General features: G+C 35.4%; 1 protein-coding gene and 1 long non-coding RNA gene across 10 annotated transcripts in view; both read right to left on the bottom strand.

Moving 5' to 3' along the window:
- The window catches only part of OCIAD1 (OCIA domain containing 1), a 22080-nt gene continuing 299 nt past the window's right edge, over positions 1–21781 (bottom strand). The window contains exons 1-9 of one of the 9 annotated variants that reach the window (XM_005853150.2): positions 21568–21775; positions 19521–19583; positions 18775–18855; positions 15059–15112; positions 10460–10507; positions 9530–9665; positions 7834–8009; positions 3504–3656; positions 1–508 (exon numbers count right to left, since the gene is read on the bottom strand). In XM_005853150.2, coding sequence (XP_005853212.1) covers positions 471–508; positions 3504–3656; positions 7834–8009; positions 9530–9665; positions 10460–10507; positions 15059–15112; positions 18775–18855; positions 19521–19578 — 744 coding nt within the window. In that variant the 5' untranslated portion in view covers positions 19579–19583; positions 21568–21775 and the 3' untranslated portion in view covers positions 1–470. Of the gene's footprint in view, positions 509–3503; positions 3657–7788; positions 8010–9124; positions 9261–9529; positions 9666–10459; positions 10508–15058; positions 15113–18774; positions 18856–19520; positions 19584–19769; positions 19788–20913; positions 20935–21364; positions 21457–21567; positions 21776–21781 lie in introns of those variants that run through there. The other 8 variants (XM_005853148.2, XM_005853149.2, XM_014534448.1 and 5 more) reach the window with 8 other exon arrangements.
- LOC106725009 lies at positions 4029–7782 on the bottom strand. The gene is made up of 2 exons (XR_001360846.1): positions 6640–7782; positions 4029–6440 (listed from the first exon to the last, which is right to left on the bottom strand). It is a non-coding gene; the product is annotated as an uncharacterized LOC106725009 (long non-coding RNA).

The following is a 21781-nucleotide window of genomic DNA, read 5'->3' as shown; positions in this document are numbered from 1 at the left end:
TGAAGATGCATGTTCCTTTATATTTTATTTACCATAAACATTAAGAGAATACAGCAAACACTGGAAAAAGGCTTTTTAATAATTTTTTTGATGTAAAGCTTAACGCTTAAAATTATGCTTGTTCCCCCCACCCATCCCAATTCAGCATGCAGATATTTATTTTCACATATGCTAATTCTAGAGCATTACAATCCCTCAATGGTTTTCTAAGAGTATCCTTGTCCTGTAACTTAAATTTCACAAACTGTATACGATCATAGTATTATACCATTATTCATATAGATTCACACAATATTAACAATAAAATTTGTTACTGAAACATTATTTTAATAAGCCAAACCACAAAAAGCCCAGGTTCGGATTTTACACGTGTTTATGAAGGCTGCTGCTGAGCTCCAAGCATGCAGACATGACCACCTGGATGAAGCTGGATATTGAAACTCCTTCAGCAGGTCCAAGGATGCAGTGTCTCACTCTTCCCAAGCATCTCCATATTTGTTTACTTTGACTAGGAAAAGAGCACAAATAATTGATGATTCCAAATAGTAATACATAAAAGTTCACTATTATGGTGAAAAGTTGTTTTTCTCATTTTAATAAATACACACGAAAGCAGGATTGAAAAGGAGCTGGCAGACTTTAGTGAACTGGAGGTTGGACATAAATAGTAATGCAATGTATGGAGAACTTGACTTAAATATTTGATCCTCCTAACAACCTTATAAACACAACCCCCATTTTGAACGAGAAAAACAGATTAGTAACTTGCCCAAGGTACAAGCCTAAAAAAACAAGTGGACTAAAATTTGAACACATCTGTATAGGTCCAAAGCCTGGGTGTCATTACAACTTTACCTACTACCTAAGTAAGTGTGGTATAAATTACAGCATATACAAAAAATACTGGGAAATTTAAAAAAATAATTAAAAAATTGAATTTTGTTTTTCACAAAAAATATAGCAGTAGAAATGGTCAGATATTCAGGTTATGGTTAATTCAATCTTCTCTCCTATGAGCCATGATACTGGTGGCAAGGAGGAAATACTTTCCAATATTCCTGCATTTTACATAAAATTATATTTTGAAACATGCCCCTGTCTTCTGTACTCTTTCACCTTTTAGCCTCTTTTACATAGCCTTCATCTATAAATTATAAGTAGTCATATTGTAAAGAAGCAGTTATCTAAGTATGGACTAGGAACCTCCTGCCTCAAGACTCTTTCTGAGATTCTGTGAAGTCAAAACTATTTCATTATACTAAGACGTTATGTACCCTTTTCCCTCATATTCTGCCATTTCCCCTTGCTTTATTCCCTCATTAGTACAAGGTAGAGTTTTCTAGAAGCTGCATGTGTGGTGCTATAATGGTCCTGACATAACTAATGTGCTTATGTTTTTAAAATCTCTCAGTCTTAATTTCTAATTAGATAAATGTCATCCACAGAAACTAAAACTGAAAAATTTAGGTGATACTTTCTGATCCAGCAAATCCACACTGTACTAATATCAAATTTTTTGCCTAGAGTCTAGAATAGAACATTCTAGAAAATCACTAAAACCATTTCATAACTTTATCTTCAAATAAAGCACACAAAAATCACCTTTCTTTTTATAAACAAATTATTTCATATTAAAGTTGTGTCATGTAACAACTTTAAAAGACTGCTTATGGTCAAAACCATAAATGTCAAAATTTAGCAAATACCAAAGGTCTACCATATTTCCTTTTCTAAATCTTTATTACTATAGAAAGCCCAATGAAACACTCCATTTCTGATTTACCAGCATATGGTCCTATGCTATGCAGACATAAAAGATTACAAAACTGAGAAAAATACTACTGCCTGCCCTCATGGAGCTTACAGTCTAAATCAAGCATGTCAAACTCAAAGGCTAACATGGGCCAAATAAACGAGGCATCCGGCCCGTGGGCCGTGAGTTTAACATGCTTGGTCTAAATCCTCAAATTAATTAGCAGAACAAAGTACCAGTAAGCCTTTACATATTACAGAGTAGTGGCTATTGAATGCGTAAGGTTTACATATTTTATTTTTAATGACAAACATTAACAATGTCAATTATCAGTCTATTTTAAAGCTAAATTTTTAACAGCAATAATATAATAGATATTATCCATCATTAATATGAAAACAGAATTCTAAATGCAGCAACCACTACCAATTAGAAATAAATTTGGCTCTAAAAGAATGATCATAATAAAAAGTACTAAGAATTTTTATATATTCTTTGTAGCCTATGACTTTCAAGAAGGTACCAAGAACAAACTTGTGGAATATCAGAGGGAAGGGGCGGGGGTGGCTAGGAAGAGATCAACCAAAGAACTTGTATGCATAATGCATGGACACAGACGATAGGGTGGTGGAGGCCTGGGGCGGAGGGGCAGGCTATAAGGTCGTGATGGCGAACCTATGACACGCGTGTCAGAGGTGACACGCGAACTCATTTTTTTGGTTGATTTTTCTTTGTTAAATGGCATTTAAATATATAAAATAAATATCAAAAATATAAGTCTTTGTTTTACTATGGTTGCAAATATCAAAAAATTTCTATATGTGACACGGCACCAGAGTTAAGTTAGGGTTTTTCAAAATGCTGACATGCCGAGCTCAAAAGGTTCGCCATCACTGCTATAAGGGGTCAATAGGAGAAAAAAGGAGACGCATGTAATACTTTCAACAATAAAGAATTTTTTTTTAAAGGTACCAAGAACCTATTCCTTCAATTTTTAAAGTAGTAAATAGAAACCCAAGAGACATAAAATTCTGTATTAAAATAGCTACAAACCCTTAATTAAAATACCTCCTTTCGTTAGAAGTAAACTTCTGTGTCAGAAAATTTACTTGGGGTAATGAATAACTGTTCCAAAATGACTTAAAAGAAACTGATCAGGGACATCTGTAATATGCTCATCAATAAGAATTTTTTAAAAAAAGAAAAGAAACTGTGATTTTAAAACTTATAATTAATTGCAGAGCAAAAGAACTATTTTAAAAAAGTCAAACTCCTCTTTGGAAATGTCCTAAAGCTGCTTTGTAAAGCATATAACTCAATTTCAATTTCACTAAGAAAATTAGTTTCATTAATCATGATTCTGTGGCTCTGCCAAAAGTGGCATTACAACCCAATTATCAACCTTAGGTCACCAGATCTGGTTTTATGTAATAGATGCATCATTTTAAAAAAGGTTTCCAATGTGACTTCTTATAAGGGAAAACAGTCAAATTGGATGTTACAAAACTAAGTCTTACTATCTTAAGTCATACTACTATTTTGACTTCATTATTTTCTAACACAAAATGGCCTTTACAATACCTTAAAAACGAAAGATATGATGACTGTGAAATAGCTATTCTTTTTTAAAAAACACTATTTTGGTTAATTGCTTATAGAATTAAATCACATGTTAATATGACTAATGTTTTTATCTAATGCTGCGATATCCAATCCTACAGAATACAGTGATTAGACTAAACTATCATACCTTCTTTTTGGGGTATTCTTTCCTGCATAGGTCTGACTGAGGGGTCAGTCTTATGTGCTAAAGTTACTTCATATGACTCTCTGTTCTTATTCCTTAATTCCTCATATGTAATACTTTTTCTTTTAGGACTTTCTTCAAGCCTGGGATCAGGTCCTAAAACAACAAACAATTAATACATGGTGATAAAGAGTTGAATATATCCAAAGCAACTAAATTTTATAAATGCTCCTTACTCATAATAAAAATAGAATAAAGTGAAATAAAGGATCAATTACCACCATTCCAAAAGTACTATAATTCCCCCAAGGTAATTATAAAACTAAAATCAACTTCTCTCACAGTTTCAAGTTTTTATTTCTAAAATCTAAAATTAACATCAAGAAATTAAAAACTAACCATGCCAGAAGAACAGAAAACATAATACACACCAGCATAATTAAGACTCATTAACATGTTAGTGTTTTAAAATGCAAAGTTATCCAGTGTTTATATAAAGAGAAATATATCCTACTAGTGACAATTGAATAAAACTTGATCCAGTATGGCTTTTATTTGGTAGTATTTCCATAGTTAAATGTTCCCATAACCACAATATATACACAAACAATTCCAGCTATTATTAAAAATTATTTTACCATCTTTGTATTTAAACAAAAATACTTGAAAATAGCTACTGAAAAGTATAAAACATAGCCTTTTAAGCACAGTATGCATCATTTTCACTTAGGTCTAATGAATGCAATACTGAGGGAAAAGAAAGTGGCAACTATGATTTCGACCGGGAAACCAGCATTTATTCTTTATATCTCCAAAAGAGTCAAAGTATGAATACATATTATCAAAGAGTTAAATACTGTTGAAACGTATGGAAGTTGTTACTCTTAATACTGGTTGGCAGGAACAAATATTGAAGATACTTTATAAAATGTATAACCAGCAAAAAAGGCCATATAAGCAGTTCTAAAGAAAACTAATGCTAACACAACATTCAATGAACAACTACTTACAATCTGACACACTACTCCAAAAGTACTATTTTTCAAAGAGATTTTTAATAAGACATAAAAATTGGACACATTTTAATTATGATTATTTTTTTTAAACAATTTTTGATAAGTCGTATTATTGTGGAACTCAATAGTAAGGTCCCACTGAATAATCAGAATTTTTAAAGCAATCTAACTAGACATTAAATGCTTTCAACCATAATCACTTATTTTAATACAAAGTATAGTGTACTGATACAAAGAACATTTAAATTTCTCCTTATTAGTTATAATACTACACCATTGTTGAAAAGTAAAATTTTCTTAAAAAAAAAAAAAGCAAAGAACAAATAGTAAAACCTTATATTGGTTTTAAAAAGCACTCTGTATTTCACTAGTAATGAGTAATTACTGGACTCATTTCCCTTCACCATAATAATATTTTAAAATATCATTTAGATAGTGTATACTAGATTAGTAGTCAGAAACCCTAGGTTCTCATTCCTACTCTGCCAACAATTAGTGAATGTCCTTGGGCAAATCACTAAGCTTCTTTAAATCTTAGTTTTCTCAACTGTGAAATATGGAAGTAAATAATCTATTCCTAAAGTTCCTTCCAGGTCTAATACTTTTTTCATTGTTCTATAATTCTGTGACAAATAATGAAAACATAAATCAGACAGAATGTTAGGGAGAATTTTTTACACTTATTAAAAGTCAAATGAAAACATCCTATATTATGCAGGGAGCATAGCATGATTTACTACTTTGAAGGTATACAGAGCTGGAAGGAATAAGAATGAAAAACAGCACTGATTTAAGTCTAACTGTAATTAACTATAATAAGTGTCATAATAATTATGAAGGAATACCTCCTACTATGAATTCTCTACATTGAATAACTTTAAATTCTTGGTAAGAGAAAGCAGAACTAAGGGGGCAAGTAGTTCTGCTTAACCAAAAGGGGAGGTGTCTTAGTAAGGGGAACAGCAGCTGGGGCAAGCAAAGGAGGCCGCTCTGCTGGTCCATGTGGAGAGCAGTCAAAGAGCTGCAATCCAGACTTAGAGAAGGGGGTGAGAAAGCAGAACAGCAGACGGACTAATAACTGCTCTGGAAAACCTAAAATATTGTAAAACAGGGGCCTTGCTGTGGTCTGTGGGTCGATAGCAAAGGGCTTTTTGTTTGCTTTTATTTGAAAAAGAAACTATGTAACATGGAATGGAATTTGCTAATGGAAATGAAAGGAAGAATGCAAGTAATTACAAGGCTAGAATACAAGTAGAATGGATTTGAACTTGAGAAACGGGAAAAATGGAGAGATGCAATGAGGGACAAGGACAGCTGCCTTTGGATAAAATGACTTTAACCACTCTAATCTGCCTACCTCCTGCCCCTTCTGACTACAGTTGACCCTTGAACAACATGGGTTTGAATTGTGTGGGTCGATTTATAGGCAGATTTGTGTAAATGGTTCTGCACAGACAGTTCAAACCTAATATTGTTCAAGGGTCAACTGTAATTGGATGTCTTTATTTCCAACCATTCAGGAAAAAACAAAGCAGCTGAGGATTAACAGTCTCTTGACAACTTTCATCCACTAAAGAATCTAAATTATATTAACTTCCATTCTCTCTGGTCTCTTCTGAAAATACCCCTTTACTCCTGCTCTAAAGCAGTGCTATCCAATATAATTTTCTGTAATGATAAGAACGTGATATATCTGCAGTCCAACACAGTAGCCACTAGCACATGTCGCTACTGAACAACCAAAATGCTGTCAAAGCAACTAAGGAATTGATTTTCAATTTGATTTGATAAATTTAAACAGCCATATATAGCCAATGGCTACTTGATATCCTGACCTACCTAGAACCGCTCCGCATCCTCTGGAACCTCACTTGACCTATAATCAACTTCTCCCTTTCCACTGTATTCCCCCCATCCCCTTAACCTACATATATATAGCTATAAATCTCTCCCATCTTAAACAAAGGAAACAAAAATCGAAATGTTCCTTTAACCTTGTTTGTTCCCTATAGTTACTGGCTTACTATATTTGGTTCAAAGCAAGTATTTTTATTTTTATTTTTTTTATTTATTTTTTTTATTTTTTTTTTAATTAAATCTTTATTGTTCAGGATCCCCTTAACCTACATATATATAGCTATAAATCTCTCCCATCTTAAACAAAGGAAACAAAAATCGAAATGTTCCTTTAACCTTGTTTGTTCCCTATAGTTACTGGCTTACTATATTTGGTTCAAAGCAAGTATTTTTAAAGAATACCCTATAGAGGTCCACAATCCCTTATCCAAACCCTTGCAGTCAGAAATGTTCCAAAATTCAGACATTCTCAGATTTTAGAAAAATATTATAGTATAGTCCTTGTATTACTTAATATTTATCCATTCAAAAGTTCCGAGCAGCAAAGAGTAAAAACAGTATTTCTACAACGAAATTTAGGAACAACCATATTAAGATAAAGATAAATAAACCTTATGTTTAGCTCAGGGTTTGAAATGAGTTCATGTCAGACTTTATCACCTATTTAAAAAACTTCTGTTTTCAAAGCTTTTTGGATTTTAGGCTTTTTAGACAAGGAATTGCAGACCTGCATTTTCTGTTTCTAATTCCTCACCTTTCACTGCAAACTAGACTGAAGGAAGAAAGGAAGGAAATTAACATTTGATGAGAGCCTATTACTTGCCAGGCGTTCGTCTGATTATTTCATCTCATTCCAAATGTTCTTTAAAAGAGGTATTATCTCCATTTGATAGATCAAGAAACTGAAGGGATCAAAAATTACAATCACTTGCTGAAAGTCACATAGCTAGTAAAAGTGAATCGTGATTCAAATCCAGGCCTTAATCCAAAATTGATGTTGTTGCACTTACATTATGTAATCTTCAAAGCTAGTATTTACACAAACTTCACAAAGCATTTTCACAAGGATTTTTCACTTGACAACAGTTCTGTAAGGCAGGTAATTATTATTTTTCTCACATTACAAAGAAGCTGAAAGCCTTTAAGACCAGCCTAATAAACGTAACCTTTTTAAAGCCTCCCTGAGGCACAATTTATCACTTCTTTGATATTCCACCTAGCTTAGTATTTTCCATTAATGGGACATACTAGTAATTTATCTTTATATTTCTCTATCTTTTAACAGACTGAACCTCAAACCTACGTTGAATGAAGAAACAAATGAACAAATGAACAAACATGCTGTGTTTAGGCTGATGGTGGAACACACAGATGATACCCAGCAGAAAAGGTCATCAAATAAAGTTTATACATACGTTGGACCATTAAATGCTGAAATTCATTTCAAGAGAAGTTTCTACCTTGGGCAATATGATCAGTAATACCAGTGGGAGTAGATTCGTTCATAGAAGAACTAAATGGAATTGGCTCATAACGAGGAAACTTCTCTTTTTCCATGTTATCTGCTGCTGGGGCTGTCACAAAAGATGAGTGATCACTCACATTTGATTCATATCTTGGCTTTTGAGAATAGTACCTATAAAAGAAATTCATATTATGTAAGAAACATGAATTATTCTTATACCTTATTTAAAGAAATGTACGTAGGTATAAAAATCAGTTATCTTATTTTCTAAAGAAATCATATTATTTTAAGTTATTTAAAATGGTAAAATTAAGCCTGTTTCTTTCTGCCACATGCACACAAAAATGGTCTGACCTACTTATATAACTTAAAAATTGTCACTCAATATACAAGAGAAAAAAAATGTTTATTTAGTTTTCCAATTACGAGGCTTCAGAGATCATTTTAATGTGCTTAAAGTTTTTAGAAAGAAAAAATACTCCAGATCAGAAAATGTGTCCATTTCCCACATTAACTGGGAAGTTACTCCTACAGTAGTAGTCCACATAAACTCTACAGTGATAAAGCAAATGTAAGTACATCTAGCTCTTAACGAGTTTACATTGCTTGCCACTTATGATATGACAATATACCTACTAAATCTACTTAATTACCTTATTACTTATCTATCTATCCAGACAAAGAGATTCACTTACACAATTTCCCTACTATTTTAAACAATAGAAGGATTAAAAACTTGAAATTTGTTGAGCTGAAATTGATAAAAATTGGGAATTCAAAAGAAAAGTTCAAAATATAGGTAACCAAAGGTGTTTGCCAAATTAAAATCCTTTATTCTGGGATATACACCCCAATAGGATGCAACTTTCTATATAAAACAAAGGTAGACAAATCTCACTCTACCTTTATTTTCAATATATTTTTATTGATTTTAGAGAGAGGAAGGGAGATAGAAACATTAATGAGAGAGAAGATGAGAGAGAAACATCAATCGGCTGCCACCTACACACTTCCCACTGGGGATTGAGCCCACAACCCAGGCATGTCCCTGACCAGGAATTGAACTGGTGACCTCTTGGTTCATGGGTCGACATTCAACCACTGAGTAACACTGGCCTGGCTAGTGCTACCTTTCAAAATCTAATTAGCTTTAGCTTGCAACAAAGTGGCAAGTTTCCAATGATCCTTCAGTTAGGCAATGTTTCATGCCTGAACTATGGCAATATCCAGTTACAATTTTTTAGCTAAATTTAAAAACCTTTAATAAAGATAAGAATCTGGCCTACCCAGGTATTGAAGCTCGTCGTGCCTGTCCTGATCGTAAAGCTTCTCCAAGAGGGGAATTCTCAAGATGCTTGAACTTCTCTTGACAAGTTTTCACATAAGAAAGCTTTCCAGCAAAGTATCCCATGATGCAAGCAACTTATTTGTAAAAAAAAAAAAAAAAAAAAAAAAAAGGGAAACTCAATGTGGTGACCTCTTGGTTCATGGGTCGACATTCAACCACTGAGTAACACTGGCCTGGCTAGTGCTACCTTTCAAAATCTAATTAGCTTTAGCTTGCAACAAAGTGGCAAGTTTCCAATGATCCTTCAGTTAGGCAATGTTTCATGCCTGAACTATGGCAATATCCAGTTACAATTTTTTAGCTAAATTTAAAAACCTTTAATAAAGATAAGAATCTGGCCTACCCAGGTATTGAAGCTCGTCGTGCCTGTCCTGATCGTAAAGCTTCTCCAAGAGGGGAATTCTCAAGATGCTTGAACTTCTCTTGACAAGTTTTCACATAAGAAAGCTTTCCAGCAAAGTATCCCATGATGCAAGCAATTTTTAAAAAAAAAAAAAAAAAAAAAAAAAAAAGTGTAACTCAATGTGCTTTTTTGGACAATCTTTTCTAAAAGTACATTAAAAAAAAATTCTAAGTATATCTTTGGTGTGAAAAGACTAAGATTTCCTGAAATAATGATAAAAGTATCACATTAAATCAGATGAAAATCAAATCATTTCCCAGCTAATTTCTTCAACTTGTTTTTAAAATTAGGTGCAACAAATCTTTTAAAATAATGAATTATTAAGTGCTACCTAAATATGGCTCTTGTTGAATCATGTGTCTGTTTCCAATACAAAATAGAGGCTAACCTGGGAAGATTCATAAAAAACCTCAGGTAATTTTAAAAAGCAATTTAGCTTCTTTCCTATCAATCATATTATAAAATATAAATAAGTTATGCTTTTTTACATTTTTAATGTAAATTTAAAAGATTTATTTTTTCAAATTAGACTTAATTTTTATAATTTATCTTGATTAATCAGAATCCCTGAACAACTTTCTTCTCTAATAGAGAGTATTTGAGAATTTATTTTCAAATAGTACATCTTTACAAAGTAATTTAAATTAATACCTCTGTCACATTATAAATGCCTCTTTAAAGTAACTCATGATATTTAATGTTAACAATAAAAAGATTCATAATAAATTCCTAGTAGCCCATTTAATAAAAAGCTTCAACTGATTTGTAAAAGCAAATAATCAAATAACTGTTATGAGTAAGATAAAACATTTGATAAACACATTATTTTACTTAAGTAAAAAGCTAAAAAAAACTTGTTTTCATACTTACATATGAGTTTAGGAATGGAACCATATTTGGGATGACTTGAAAGGAATCCTAAACGTAAATGAATAAATATTTCTGAGTAACATTAATTGTTGGAGAAAGAGACATTGACAAGTTTATGCTAAGAGTATCTGAGAAAATAACACAGAAATTGCTAGTCATTATGTGATCTCTTCTAATGTGAGACAAAAGTTCAGCAACGAAATATAAAGTAAGATATATTATTTATCAACGGAAATAAGGGAAAAATGTAAAAGGAAGAACCAGTACAGATTATCTTTAAATGTTACCTAGCAGCATTAGCTCTTTCCATAACCCTAGAGAAGTCTAAAGCTATTTAAGAAAGAACCAAGTAAACTCAGTATCAACAGAAATATGAAAACTGAAAATACTCAACGATGTATTAGCAGAGGCAAGATAACTTGATATAAAGTCACTGCACACACATAAAATTATTTCTTTATATCAGGAACAAACAAATAAAAACATTGTTTAAAAGATATAATTTATTATAGCATTAAAAAAATCAACTACCCAGGAGTAATCTAATAAAAAATATGGAAGATCTCTACATTGAAAACAAAACTTACTGAGAAATAACAGTTAAATAAATTGAGAAATACACCATGTTCATGCACCAAGACTATTGTAAAGATGGCAAGTGTCCATAAATTCACCTATAAATTCAATGCAATCCCAATTAAAATCAAAGAAAATTTCCCCTCAAATTAAAAACCTTATTCTAAAAATCATGTGGAAACAAAGGGCCAAGAATAAGCAAGGCAATATTGAAGAGCAACAAAATTGGAGATATCAAGATCTATGACTATAGTAATTAGGACAGTCTGTTATAAATGTATGAATAGATAAATTGACCAAAACCAGAAGAGTCCAGAAACAGACCCACACACACAGTCACCTGATTTATGACAAAGGCAACACTGCATTGCAGTGAACAAAGAAAAAAGTCCTTTCAAAATATAGTTCTGGGTCAACTACATATCCATAAGAGGGAAAATGTACCTTGAGTCTACTTCATACAACATTCAAAAACAATCCCAACTGACTTGAAAATTTAAGTATGGAGATAAAATAAAGCTTACAGAAGCCTAAGAGACTCTTCATGTCCTTGTAATAGAGAAAGATCTTAGATCACAAAAATCATTCATCATAAAGCAGAGATCTGACATAATGGATGACATTTAATTAAGAACTAGTTAATCAAAGTGGGGGGAAATAATCACAATACATATATCTGACAAAAGACTCACTTCCATAATATACAGAGAACTCACAAAACCAATAGGAAAAAGAAGACAATCCAATGGAAAAATAAACAACAGACTTAAACAGATACTTCACAAAAAAGGATATATTTAAATAGGATATGAACAAAAGAAAAGGTCCTCAACTTCATTAAATTAAAACCACAATGCAATCAATATCACTTTTCACTCGCCACATGGCTAAAATAAAAGGCACAAAGATAGCAAGTATTGTGAGAGTTTATTAATAAAATTGTATTAATAAATTGGTAGTGGGAGTGTAAATTGGTTCAAACAGTTTGAAAAGTTTGGCAATATCTACTAAATCTGAATATATACACAATTTATGACCAAGCAAAATGTCTACCAAGAGACATTATATTCATGGCATAACTACTTGCAATAATCGAAGTTGGAAACTACTCAATTGTCAATGTACAAAAGGATGGATCAACTGCTGTGGTATATTCACACAGTGGAAAACTACATGGAAATGAGATTAATCTACAGCTACATGCAACAATGTGGATGAATTCTGGGATATGCTGGTAAACCAGCTCTTCCAATAAAAAGCCCTAACTTATAATGTTGGTTGATTTCTGTGGAGAGCAAACACTTGGACCCTGACCAATTTTAAGCTACCAAATGGTTGAAAAACCAGCTTACCAAAATCCTAAAAATTTAAAAATCAGCTCTCTGGAGCTGATACAAGCCATTTTCAGCATACCTCTGAATAAATCTCACAATTTAAAGGATACTTAATTGTCTGATTTCATGTATATAAAGTACAAAATAGAACTCATTTATGCTGTTAGCCTCAGTTCCTTTACTTACACAAATGAGATGAGAAATAAAATGAGGACAGTAATAATATCTACATTTACACAAAAATGTTTTTCCTTCATTTACTGACCACTTTACAACATACAGGAACTACATATAAGAAAATAAGACACTCTTTACCCTCATAGAGTTTACAGTTAGGAGAGGCAATGAAGACAAAAAGCATGCAATATGATGGTTGCTATTCATTCACTTAAATATTTGAGCATCTACTGCATGCACTATGCCCTGACAGGTACCTGAGATGGCCTATTTTCTCAGGAGAAGTAGGAAGAATGGAGGCAAAAGACTTGTTGAAGGCTAATTCAATACTGTTGGCAACAGATGGTTGTACTATAATGACAGTGCAGATAAAGGTAGACAGTATACAGAGTATTTGAGCTGGACTAGAACGGGCATTTATTGGACAAGCAGATAAGGGACAGAAGTGAAGGATAATGCCTCAGTTTCCTAGTTGGACAGTGATATCATTCGGATATGGGGAAAACAAATTGGTGTGTGGGGAAATGAATTCAGTTTAGGATGAAATGAGTTCAGTTTGAGCAGCCTGTAGGAGGGCTCTCCATGTGGAGAAATGCAAAATATGGTTCTGAAGTAGATTCCTACACTAGAGATAATACTGCAGATTTAGAGCAATAAATGGTCCCTGAAGTCACATTATGCTGGGTAACAGTCCCATAGACTGAAAACTGCACTCTGAAGAAAATCATGAGTGAAGGAAGAAAACCCACACTAGAATGAAAGTATCAAGAGGTCATGAATTTGTCTATTAGTGCTATTTCCAAAAGTAGTGTATAGTACCTATCAGTCAAAAAAAAAAAAAAGTTTTGGTAAATGTTAGAATATATCCATAGTTTATAACACAGACCATAATGGGTTAAAGAAGTATAAAGTGAAGTGCTCATTCTTGAAGTCTGGCTTCAAATGCAAGACAGCTGGATGCAGTTGGGAAGGGATATAAGGGAAGATTTTTCTTTTGTATATTCTCAAGCTAGAACGAACGCAAGCAAGTTTAAATGTTTGCCAGAAAAGAAACAAGTAGAGAGGAGCAGCTAAGACTATGCTGAATATGACACCATGGATGACAGCATATACAAAATATTAGGCATTTTAATAAAATGTGAGATGTCTTGAATTCTGAATTCCTTTTCTAAAGTCTCTTTCAATTTTGGGTTGGGGGTCTGACTTTTTTATTATAATACCCACCCAGAAAACAAGACCCCCAATATCCTTACTAATAAAAGGCTAAGTAGTTGTCACGCCCTCATGTATGATGCCCTCATGCCGTCACAAGATGGCTGCGTGCACAGCGGAGGCGAGCTTCCCACGGCCCCATGCATGTGCTGTGGGGGCCTGGCGGCCGCTCCACAGGGCTTCTGCCAGGCTTCCTGTGGCCCCGCATGCCCATGCCCACCTTGGAGGCAGGATCCCCGGCTCCAGCCTACCTCTTTGGGGCAATCCATCGAGGAGCCCCGGATGGATGGGCAGGGCTTACCTCTTTGGGGCAATCCATTGTGGGGCTCCCGCACTGTAAGAGGGCACAGGCCAGGCTGGGGGGCCCCCATCCCCAAGTGCAAGAATTTCGTGCACTGAGCATCTAGTTGTTTTAATAAAAGACCTTGATTCTCAATACACAAAAATAAAATTTTAACCCTTCAAATTCCTATTTCCCTCCAAAACAACTTTTCTCAAATAGTTGTGTCAATACTACTAAGTACTTCATACTGCTAATATGAAAAAGCTATTTTCCTATCATAGTCACATTTTAGGAGCCAGCTAATTAAAAGAACAGGTTTTTAGAATATGTGGAGTTCATTCTAAGGTTGCCACCCTTTTCTAGGATATCTTCTTATTACAAGGAGGTAGTTCACAAAATAATGTAATGAGTAGTTAGTTTTAAGATTACAGACTGATACATTTAATACTTATTTTAAACTCAATTCCAGATATGAATAACACTGCCCTATTTAAGCCAGTAGAATTTGGAACAAGAACGTGTCCCCATCCCTCTATTACCTTAAGACAAAGCTGGTTTAGGGAGTCATTCATGTTTAAACCAGTGCATAAGAATCACCAGGAGTTTGTTAAAACAAATTCCTGGGCCCTAATTCAGAGAGTCTAATTCAGTAGGTCTGGGTGGGGCCCCATGAATTTGCATTTTAAACAATCTCCTAGGTGACAGTAAAGTGAATGACTTAGGTAGTCCAGGCTTGTCTTTCTGCCATCCTGTAACCCATCCATAGGCTTTTATTTACTTTCTTGCTCTTGTAGATTGTTAATGTTGCTACAATGCAAGATGTTATCAAATTCTCAAATCAAGATATTTGTGGCAGTGGGTCCATGGAGATATAACTCTTCTGCCGTTGTAAAAATTTATCAATGATAATGCTTTATATATACAGTATCATATTTACTTTATCTAAAAAATCAGGAAAATACTATATAAAAACATGATACTCAAAATGCCAAATAAATTCAAATTTTAAATATTTACCTTTACTAATTAATCCTTGAGTAATCAGCATACTTGTCGCAGCCAAAGGCACAGCTAGAAGAGGAAAAAGAACTTGTCAACATAACAAAAGGAAAAGATTTTATCTGAGTTCATTAGGATAGATAAACGTGTATCAGTAAAACCATCCAGAAAGTATGTTGTAAAATTAAGATCTTTAAGAGATTTTTTCCATGTTTAACAGCTGTACTGTATATAGTCAGTGGAAATACAAAAGAAGCATTTTTAATATAAGAAAAACATTACAAAATATTAAACATTTCAGGAAGATATGCTTACAGAAGTTCTTGGGTGATGTCTCGGAACATGATTGGTAAACAGTTCCCTACACTAATAAAAAACTTTACCTGAATGATAAATGGCTCACTGTGCCTAAACTGGTTGTACAAATAGTTTGTGCTGAACACTTGTTTTCCTTCTGTGAGTCTGGAATTTTGGTACCTGCTAGGCCAAGGGGGCCTCCGTAACCGGCCCCCAATAAAAACCCCAGGTGCTGAGTCTCTAGTGAGCATCATATCATCATGGCCTAAGAAGAAATATCATTCACAAAATCTATAAATGTTGTGTGAAACAAATATGAAGTCATACACCTTTTCAGTAATTCCAGAGGTTGAGAACTACCAAACACACAATACGTATCAAAACTGACCCCCTTTTATATAAATTACATGTATATTTGGGCACAGATAAAACTGTTTCTTTTGTCAGTGCATAGGGCCACAATTTTAAGCAATTGGAAATAAATGCCTTCGTGGTTAAGCTTTAAAATCAGAGTAAAGCCCTGACCCATGTCCTCAGTGGTTGCAGTGGTTCTCAACCTTCCTAATGCCGTGACCCTTTAATACAGTTCCTCATGTTGTGGTGACCCCCAACCATAAAATTATTTTCGCTGCTACTTCATAACTGTAATTTTGCTACTGTTATGAATCGTAATGTAAATATCTGATATGCAGGATGTATTTTTATTGTTTGTGACCCACAGGTTGAGTACCGCTGGAGAGCATCAGCCCATACGGAAGAGTCTCGGGATCTATTCCGGTTAAGGGCATGAGTTTCAGGGTTTCAGGTTCGTTCCCTGGCCCTAGTCAGGGCCCACGTGGGAAGCAGCCAATTGATGTTTCTCTCTCTCTCTCTTTCCCCTGCCCCTCTCCCTTCCACTCTCTGAAAAAGCAATGGAGAAAATATTCTCAGGTAAGGATAAAAAAAAGAAAAAAGATCAGAGTAGAAATAAAATTAAAGAATGGCCCCTAGATCAACATGTCTAAATTTAAACCAAGATGGACAAAGTAGTTAATAGACTTCAAAAAATCTGTAAAAAATATCTTAGTAATTTTTCCTCACATTCCTACTTATATTACAACCTTTTTAGATCCACAGGCACAAGATGACACTTTCCAAAGAAAGTGGGTTCCTTTATTCATTTACATTAATATATGCAAACATTACATACTGTATAGAATATCCGTATGTGAAAATACAAATATAAATTACAAAATTTCTTAATGCATGACTATTAGTCTATCTCCTGGTAATTATATATTGAATTTCCTATCATCTGTAATTACAGCCAAGGTTCTATGCACTTTCAATGTCTGAAGTTATGTTATGCAACACTAAGGGTTAATCTCTGTTTTAAGAGTAATCACTACTAAAAAAAAAAAAAAAGAGTAATCACTACTTACTAATACACTGATTTTTTGGCTGTTGTAATTTCTCAGTAATTCAGATATGATATACAACAAGCTGTTTCTTAGCTTGTCCTTATTACATGTTTTCTATCTAACTTGTGATAAACCTGCTTTAATAAACAGAATTATTTAGGCTTCTATTATTCATATACCGAATGTCCTACTTTAAATAATTAAGCATACCTGGGTACCCTACCTATTGATCATGGTCCTTCAATATAATTTTACCATAGCACTGTTATAATTATCTGAAATGTTAAACATGTACAGCAACATAAATTCATCAGCTAGAACTAAATGTGGATACCACTGTATCTATGTGGTCATTAGCCAAACATTACAATGAACCAAATAGATTTGTCTAATAGATTTGTCTTTTTCTTAATCCTGTGTTATCTACAGACTTGAAAATAGATCACTTTATTCTATCTATTCTATGCAATCCTTGAAGATAAAAAAATGTGTTGCCAGAGTACAAATGAGTTCTCTGAGAAATTATTCTCATATTTTTTTAAGTTCTTGATCCATGATGACTATGCATTTAAAACAATTATTCTCACCTAGAGATGTGCATCATCACCTAATTCTCACACAGGTTCTTTCTAGCTTGAAACCTCTCTAAGTCTCTGAGTATTAAACTGAGGATAAAAGCCAAAAGATTTTATAAGAACTCCTATTATCTTAACTGCTTTCCTGGTTTTTGTTCATTCTTTCACCATCACTTGGTTCTCTTATCCATATGTGCTACTCAAACTTTGTCATTTATTCCATTATTCCTAAATATTAACCACTTGATAGATACTATTACCAGTTTATGCTTTTATTTCTACACTTAATTTCGTGGTGAATTCACCAACACCCCTACACCACAAACCCTAATTTCTTATGTACACCTTTGTTCTATCTCTAGCTGCGTACAGATCTTCCATCATCAGATATTGTATCATGAACTCAAAATGTCCAAACGTTTCATTCTTCAAACAAGAACTCCTTCAACTATACCTTTTCATCAATAATGTTATCATTAGTCAGTCTCCTAAGCTGGGTATCTTCTAGTATTTCCTTCATTCCCTCTTAGTCAACCTACTTAAAAATCCTATTATGTGTTCTTTAAAAAACCTTTCATTGCCAGTCCATCATTCCTAGTCCAAATGACACTACAATCAACTACATTCCCTCAATAACCATATGCCTGAGTTATTGCCAAGTACATCTTCTTAGCCTTCATACTCAACCTGCACACTAACAAATTTTCCTTTAAAAAACTTACATATCATCTCTTTGGCCTATAAGCCCCAAGAACCTACAATCCATAATGAATCAAACCTTTAACTCACTGGTATCATGTTTATTTTTCTACCTCAACAAAAGACCTTTGCTCCAATAAATGCAACCTCAAGACTCTAGTAGAGAACAAGTTATTGTACAATCTGCCTTTGCTCACTATTCCTTTCATCCAAATGCTCCTCTACCATCTACTTCATTTACTTAAAAGGCCTATGAAGTCTCTGTTGTTGAGTAAAACCTTTTTAAACTAAATTAATTCCAATTCATTTATCTTTTAAAAATTCCTATTACTGTTTTGCAATAGGAATCTTTCTCAAAGTGTTTTATGAATTGGCTGTTTTAACTACACCATAAAACTATTTTAGGGCAAAAGGCTGAGTCTCATAAAACTTAACTCCCTTACACACTATAAGCATAAATAGCAGGGTGACTGATGAAAAGGTACATCCTCTTTAATTCCTTAGGTCACTCCTCCCTTTTCAAAATTCCATCGTGCTTTTTTGTTAGAATCACTTTATCCGAAAGGGCTGCAATAACCAGTGAAGCAACACCAGGGTTCTGTTCAAAAGTAATGTAATAGCTAGCCGGTTTGGCTCAGTGAGTAGAGCGTCGGCCTGCGTACTGAAGGGTCCCGGGTTAGATTCCGGCCAAGGGCACATGCCAATTTTTTTCTACATGAAATCACCAAAGGTCAAATTTTGTTGATTATAAAATTTAACTTACATCTGAACCAGAAGCTTTCATCATTGCATTCTGCGAAGACTCTTCTTTCTTCCTCTGTTGGAATGTAATCAGCCCCTATGTCTTTTTACCAAGGAGAAATCAGCAAACATTAAAATACCTATGGAAAAACTAAGTTTAAAAAATTACCTCAGTCTAAACCAGTGATTTTCAACCTTTTTCATCTCATGGCACACATAAACTAATTACTAAAATTCTGCGACACACCAAAAAATACATTTTTTGCCGATCTGACCAAAAAAAAAAGGTATATTTCTGATTCATTCACACTGGACGGCTATTGTTGTGTTAGCTGTTGTCATTTTTTTCATTTAAGGGAAAAGAGGTCAGTGTCCCTGACTAAATAATCAGGGATTGCATATTCTAAAAATTCTTGCAGCACAGGGGTTGAAAATTGCTGGTGTAAACATAACAAAAACACACCCATTTTTTAAAAATGAAACAACAGGCTTGTTATAAACTTTTAACAAACTCTGACTTCAAGTAGAAGTTAATGATACTATCTGCTAGTTAGAACTGGCTATATAAAGTGCTATGTTCAATGCAAAATGAAAATGAAACATCTTTTCAAATTATTAAGAATTTCAATTTCAAGTGTAGGTCCACCTTTGTGTGACTGCACAGGTCACACACCCATAAAGTTAGTCCAGCTGCTATACCGTTAGTAGAGGCAGTGAAAATTTCTCTACATATAAAGTGCTTCTAATAAATACTTAGTTGATAGTTACGGGGAATTGGTCTTGCAACTTCAGCATTCGGCTCTCGAAAATCAGCCCTGCCATTCATCTTTCCTGCATCAAAAATATTTATATTAAGTATTAGAAACAATAATGAGATAGGTCAAAGTAAGTCAGGATATAATCAAGTAACATTACTAAAGTCAGGATATAATCAAGTAACATTACTAGTCTTCAGGCCAATCAACAACTATTTACTAAACACTACTACATCTGAAGTACCTGACATAATAAAGTTACCTAAATAAAAAAATCACAGCCTGGCCGGCATGTCTCAGTGGTTGCGCATGGACCTATGAACCAGGTCACAGTTGGAATCCTGGTCAGGGCACGTGCTGGGGTTTCCAGCTCCACCCCCAGTGGGGAACGTGCAGGATGTAGCCAATCAATGATTCTCTCTCATCACTGATATTTCTGTCTCTCTCCCCCTTTCTCTTCCTCTCTGAAACCAATAAAAAAATGTTTTTTAAAAATCACAGACCTATTAACTAATTAGAAACAAATACTCATCTTAAGATCCTTAACTGAAAAAGAATATATAATTTACAGTATTTACCAGCTGATATTATCATCTACACTAATAAAAGGGTAACATGCTAATTAGACTGGGAGACCTTCCGGACAAAGCCATGGTGGTGGGGCTGAGGCAGAGGTGGTTAGAAGGGCGATCAGGCCAGCAGGGGGAAGGGGGAGTGAGGCAGTTGGGGGAGAGTAGGCTGGTAGGCAGAGTGGTTAGGGGCAATCAGGCAGGCAGGTGAGCAGTTAGGAGCCAGCGGTCCTGGATTTCGAGAGGGATGTCCGAGATTGGAGAGGGTGCAGGTCGGGCTGAGAGACACCCCCTCGATTGGAGAGGGTGCAGGTCCGGCTGAGGGACACCCCCTTCCCTCCCCCCAACGTGCACGAATTTCGTGCACCGGGCCACTAGTTAAGCTATAAAAGGCTATCAACAGACATTTTTCTTCCTGAACCTGGTTGATTTCACATTATCCTAGCTTTGGATACTTTCAGAAAAATTTGCCCAAGATTTGAATAATTCCCCAAAATAGAAGAGGAAAAATTTCAAGTCATTTCTGCACTTCCATTTTAAAAAGATAACATAATCATCAGGAAACACACGTATCCCACAAAGCAGTACTCCCCCAAAATGGAATAACAATGACGTCACATCCTTCTCCCAGGGATGTAAAGCTAACATCAAATTCTGTGTCCTCCAAACTTTCCTCCCTCTCCAAATAGAGACCTAGAAAAACACGACATATAAAAATGCATAGCACTTCAAGAACATACACTTTTTTTTGTTTTACCCATTCCTGGGGGCTCAAGAGGCCAACAGATTAGCTAATTCGTATTTTACATAATGTTCACATAGCGTGATCATTCCCACCTTAAAAACAATGTACATGGGGAAATGGCATGCATGCTGAGGAGGGAAGTTAGGGCCCTTCCATAATTCACGTAGTCAACAGGCCATCGCTGAGGTCTACGACATAACCAACCCCTTCGCTAAGGAAAAGGAGCAGAAAAGCAGATGGGTTCAGGGACGGAGCCTGCCCGTTAAGCTACTCCTATCCTAAGACGACTGTGAAATGAGACATGAAGCCCTCGTATTTCTCTAACAGCATCCTACCCAGGCCCTGGAACGAGACTGCCAAGGCCTCTCTGGACAACATCCCTTTCATCTCCTATATTCCAAAGGAAAAATACCCGCGTCGTCCTACAATCATCGACGCCCGCACTCCATCCCCCACCCACTCTCTCTGCATCTCCGCCAGCAACAACCTCCCCCTCCCCCACACACACATCCGTCACCCCGAATCTGTCCCATGCACACACACCCCCAAAACACTCCCTCTCCTTCCCCGGTCACCAGCACTCAGGGGCCCGAGACCCTGAGTGCGATCGGCCCGCCCTCACAGGCGGGAAAATGGCGGAAGGCGCAGGGGAGCCGCGGGCCGCGCAGAGGTGGTAAGTGGGTAGATGGGGGGCAAGGGGGCGGGGGGCGGGGGCAGGACAGGGCTCTCCGCCTCATCGCACCCACCTCAGGTGACAGCCACGGACTAGGGCGCGGCGAGCCCGGGCGAGCAGAGGCAGGAGGCCCCGAGAAGACGGAAAACGGAGGGTGCGCGGGACCGCACCGGAGCGGGGGATGGGAAGCGGACAGCGACCAGGCAGCCCAAGAGTCACCCAGATAAGTGCTCCAGTGACCGTCACCCGGAAGCACTGGACACGCACGGGAAAGGACGTCACTCTCC

This window comes from Myotis brandtii, unplaced genomic scaffold (genome assembly GCF_000412655.1).
Source record: "Myotis brandtii unplaced genomic scaffold, ASM41265v1 scaffold10, whole genome shotgun sequence".
Classification (NCBI taxonomy): Eukaryota; Metazoa; Chordata; class Mammalia; order Chiroptera; family Vespertilionidae; genus Myotis; species Myotis brandtii.
The sequence above is the reverse complement of the archived record's forward strand: the minus strand, read 5'-3'. Positions and strand labels throughout refer to the sequence as shown.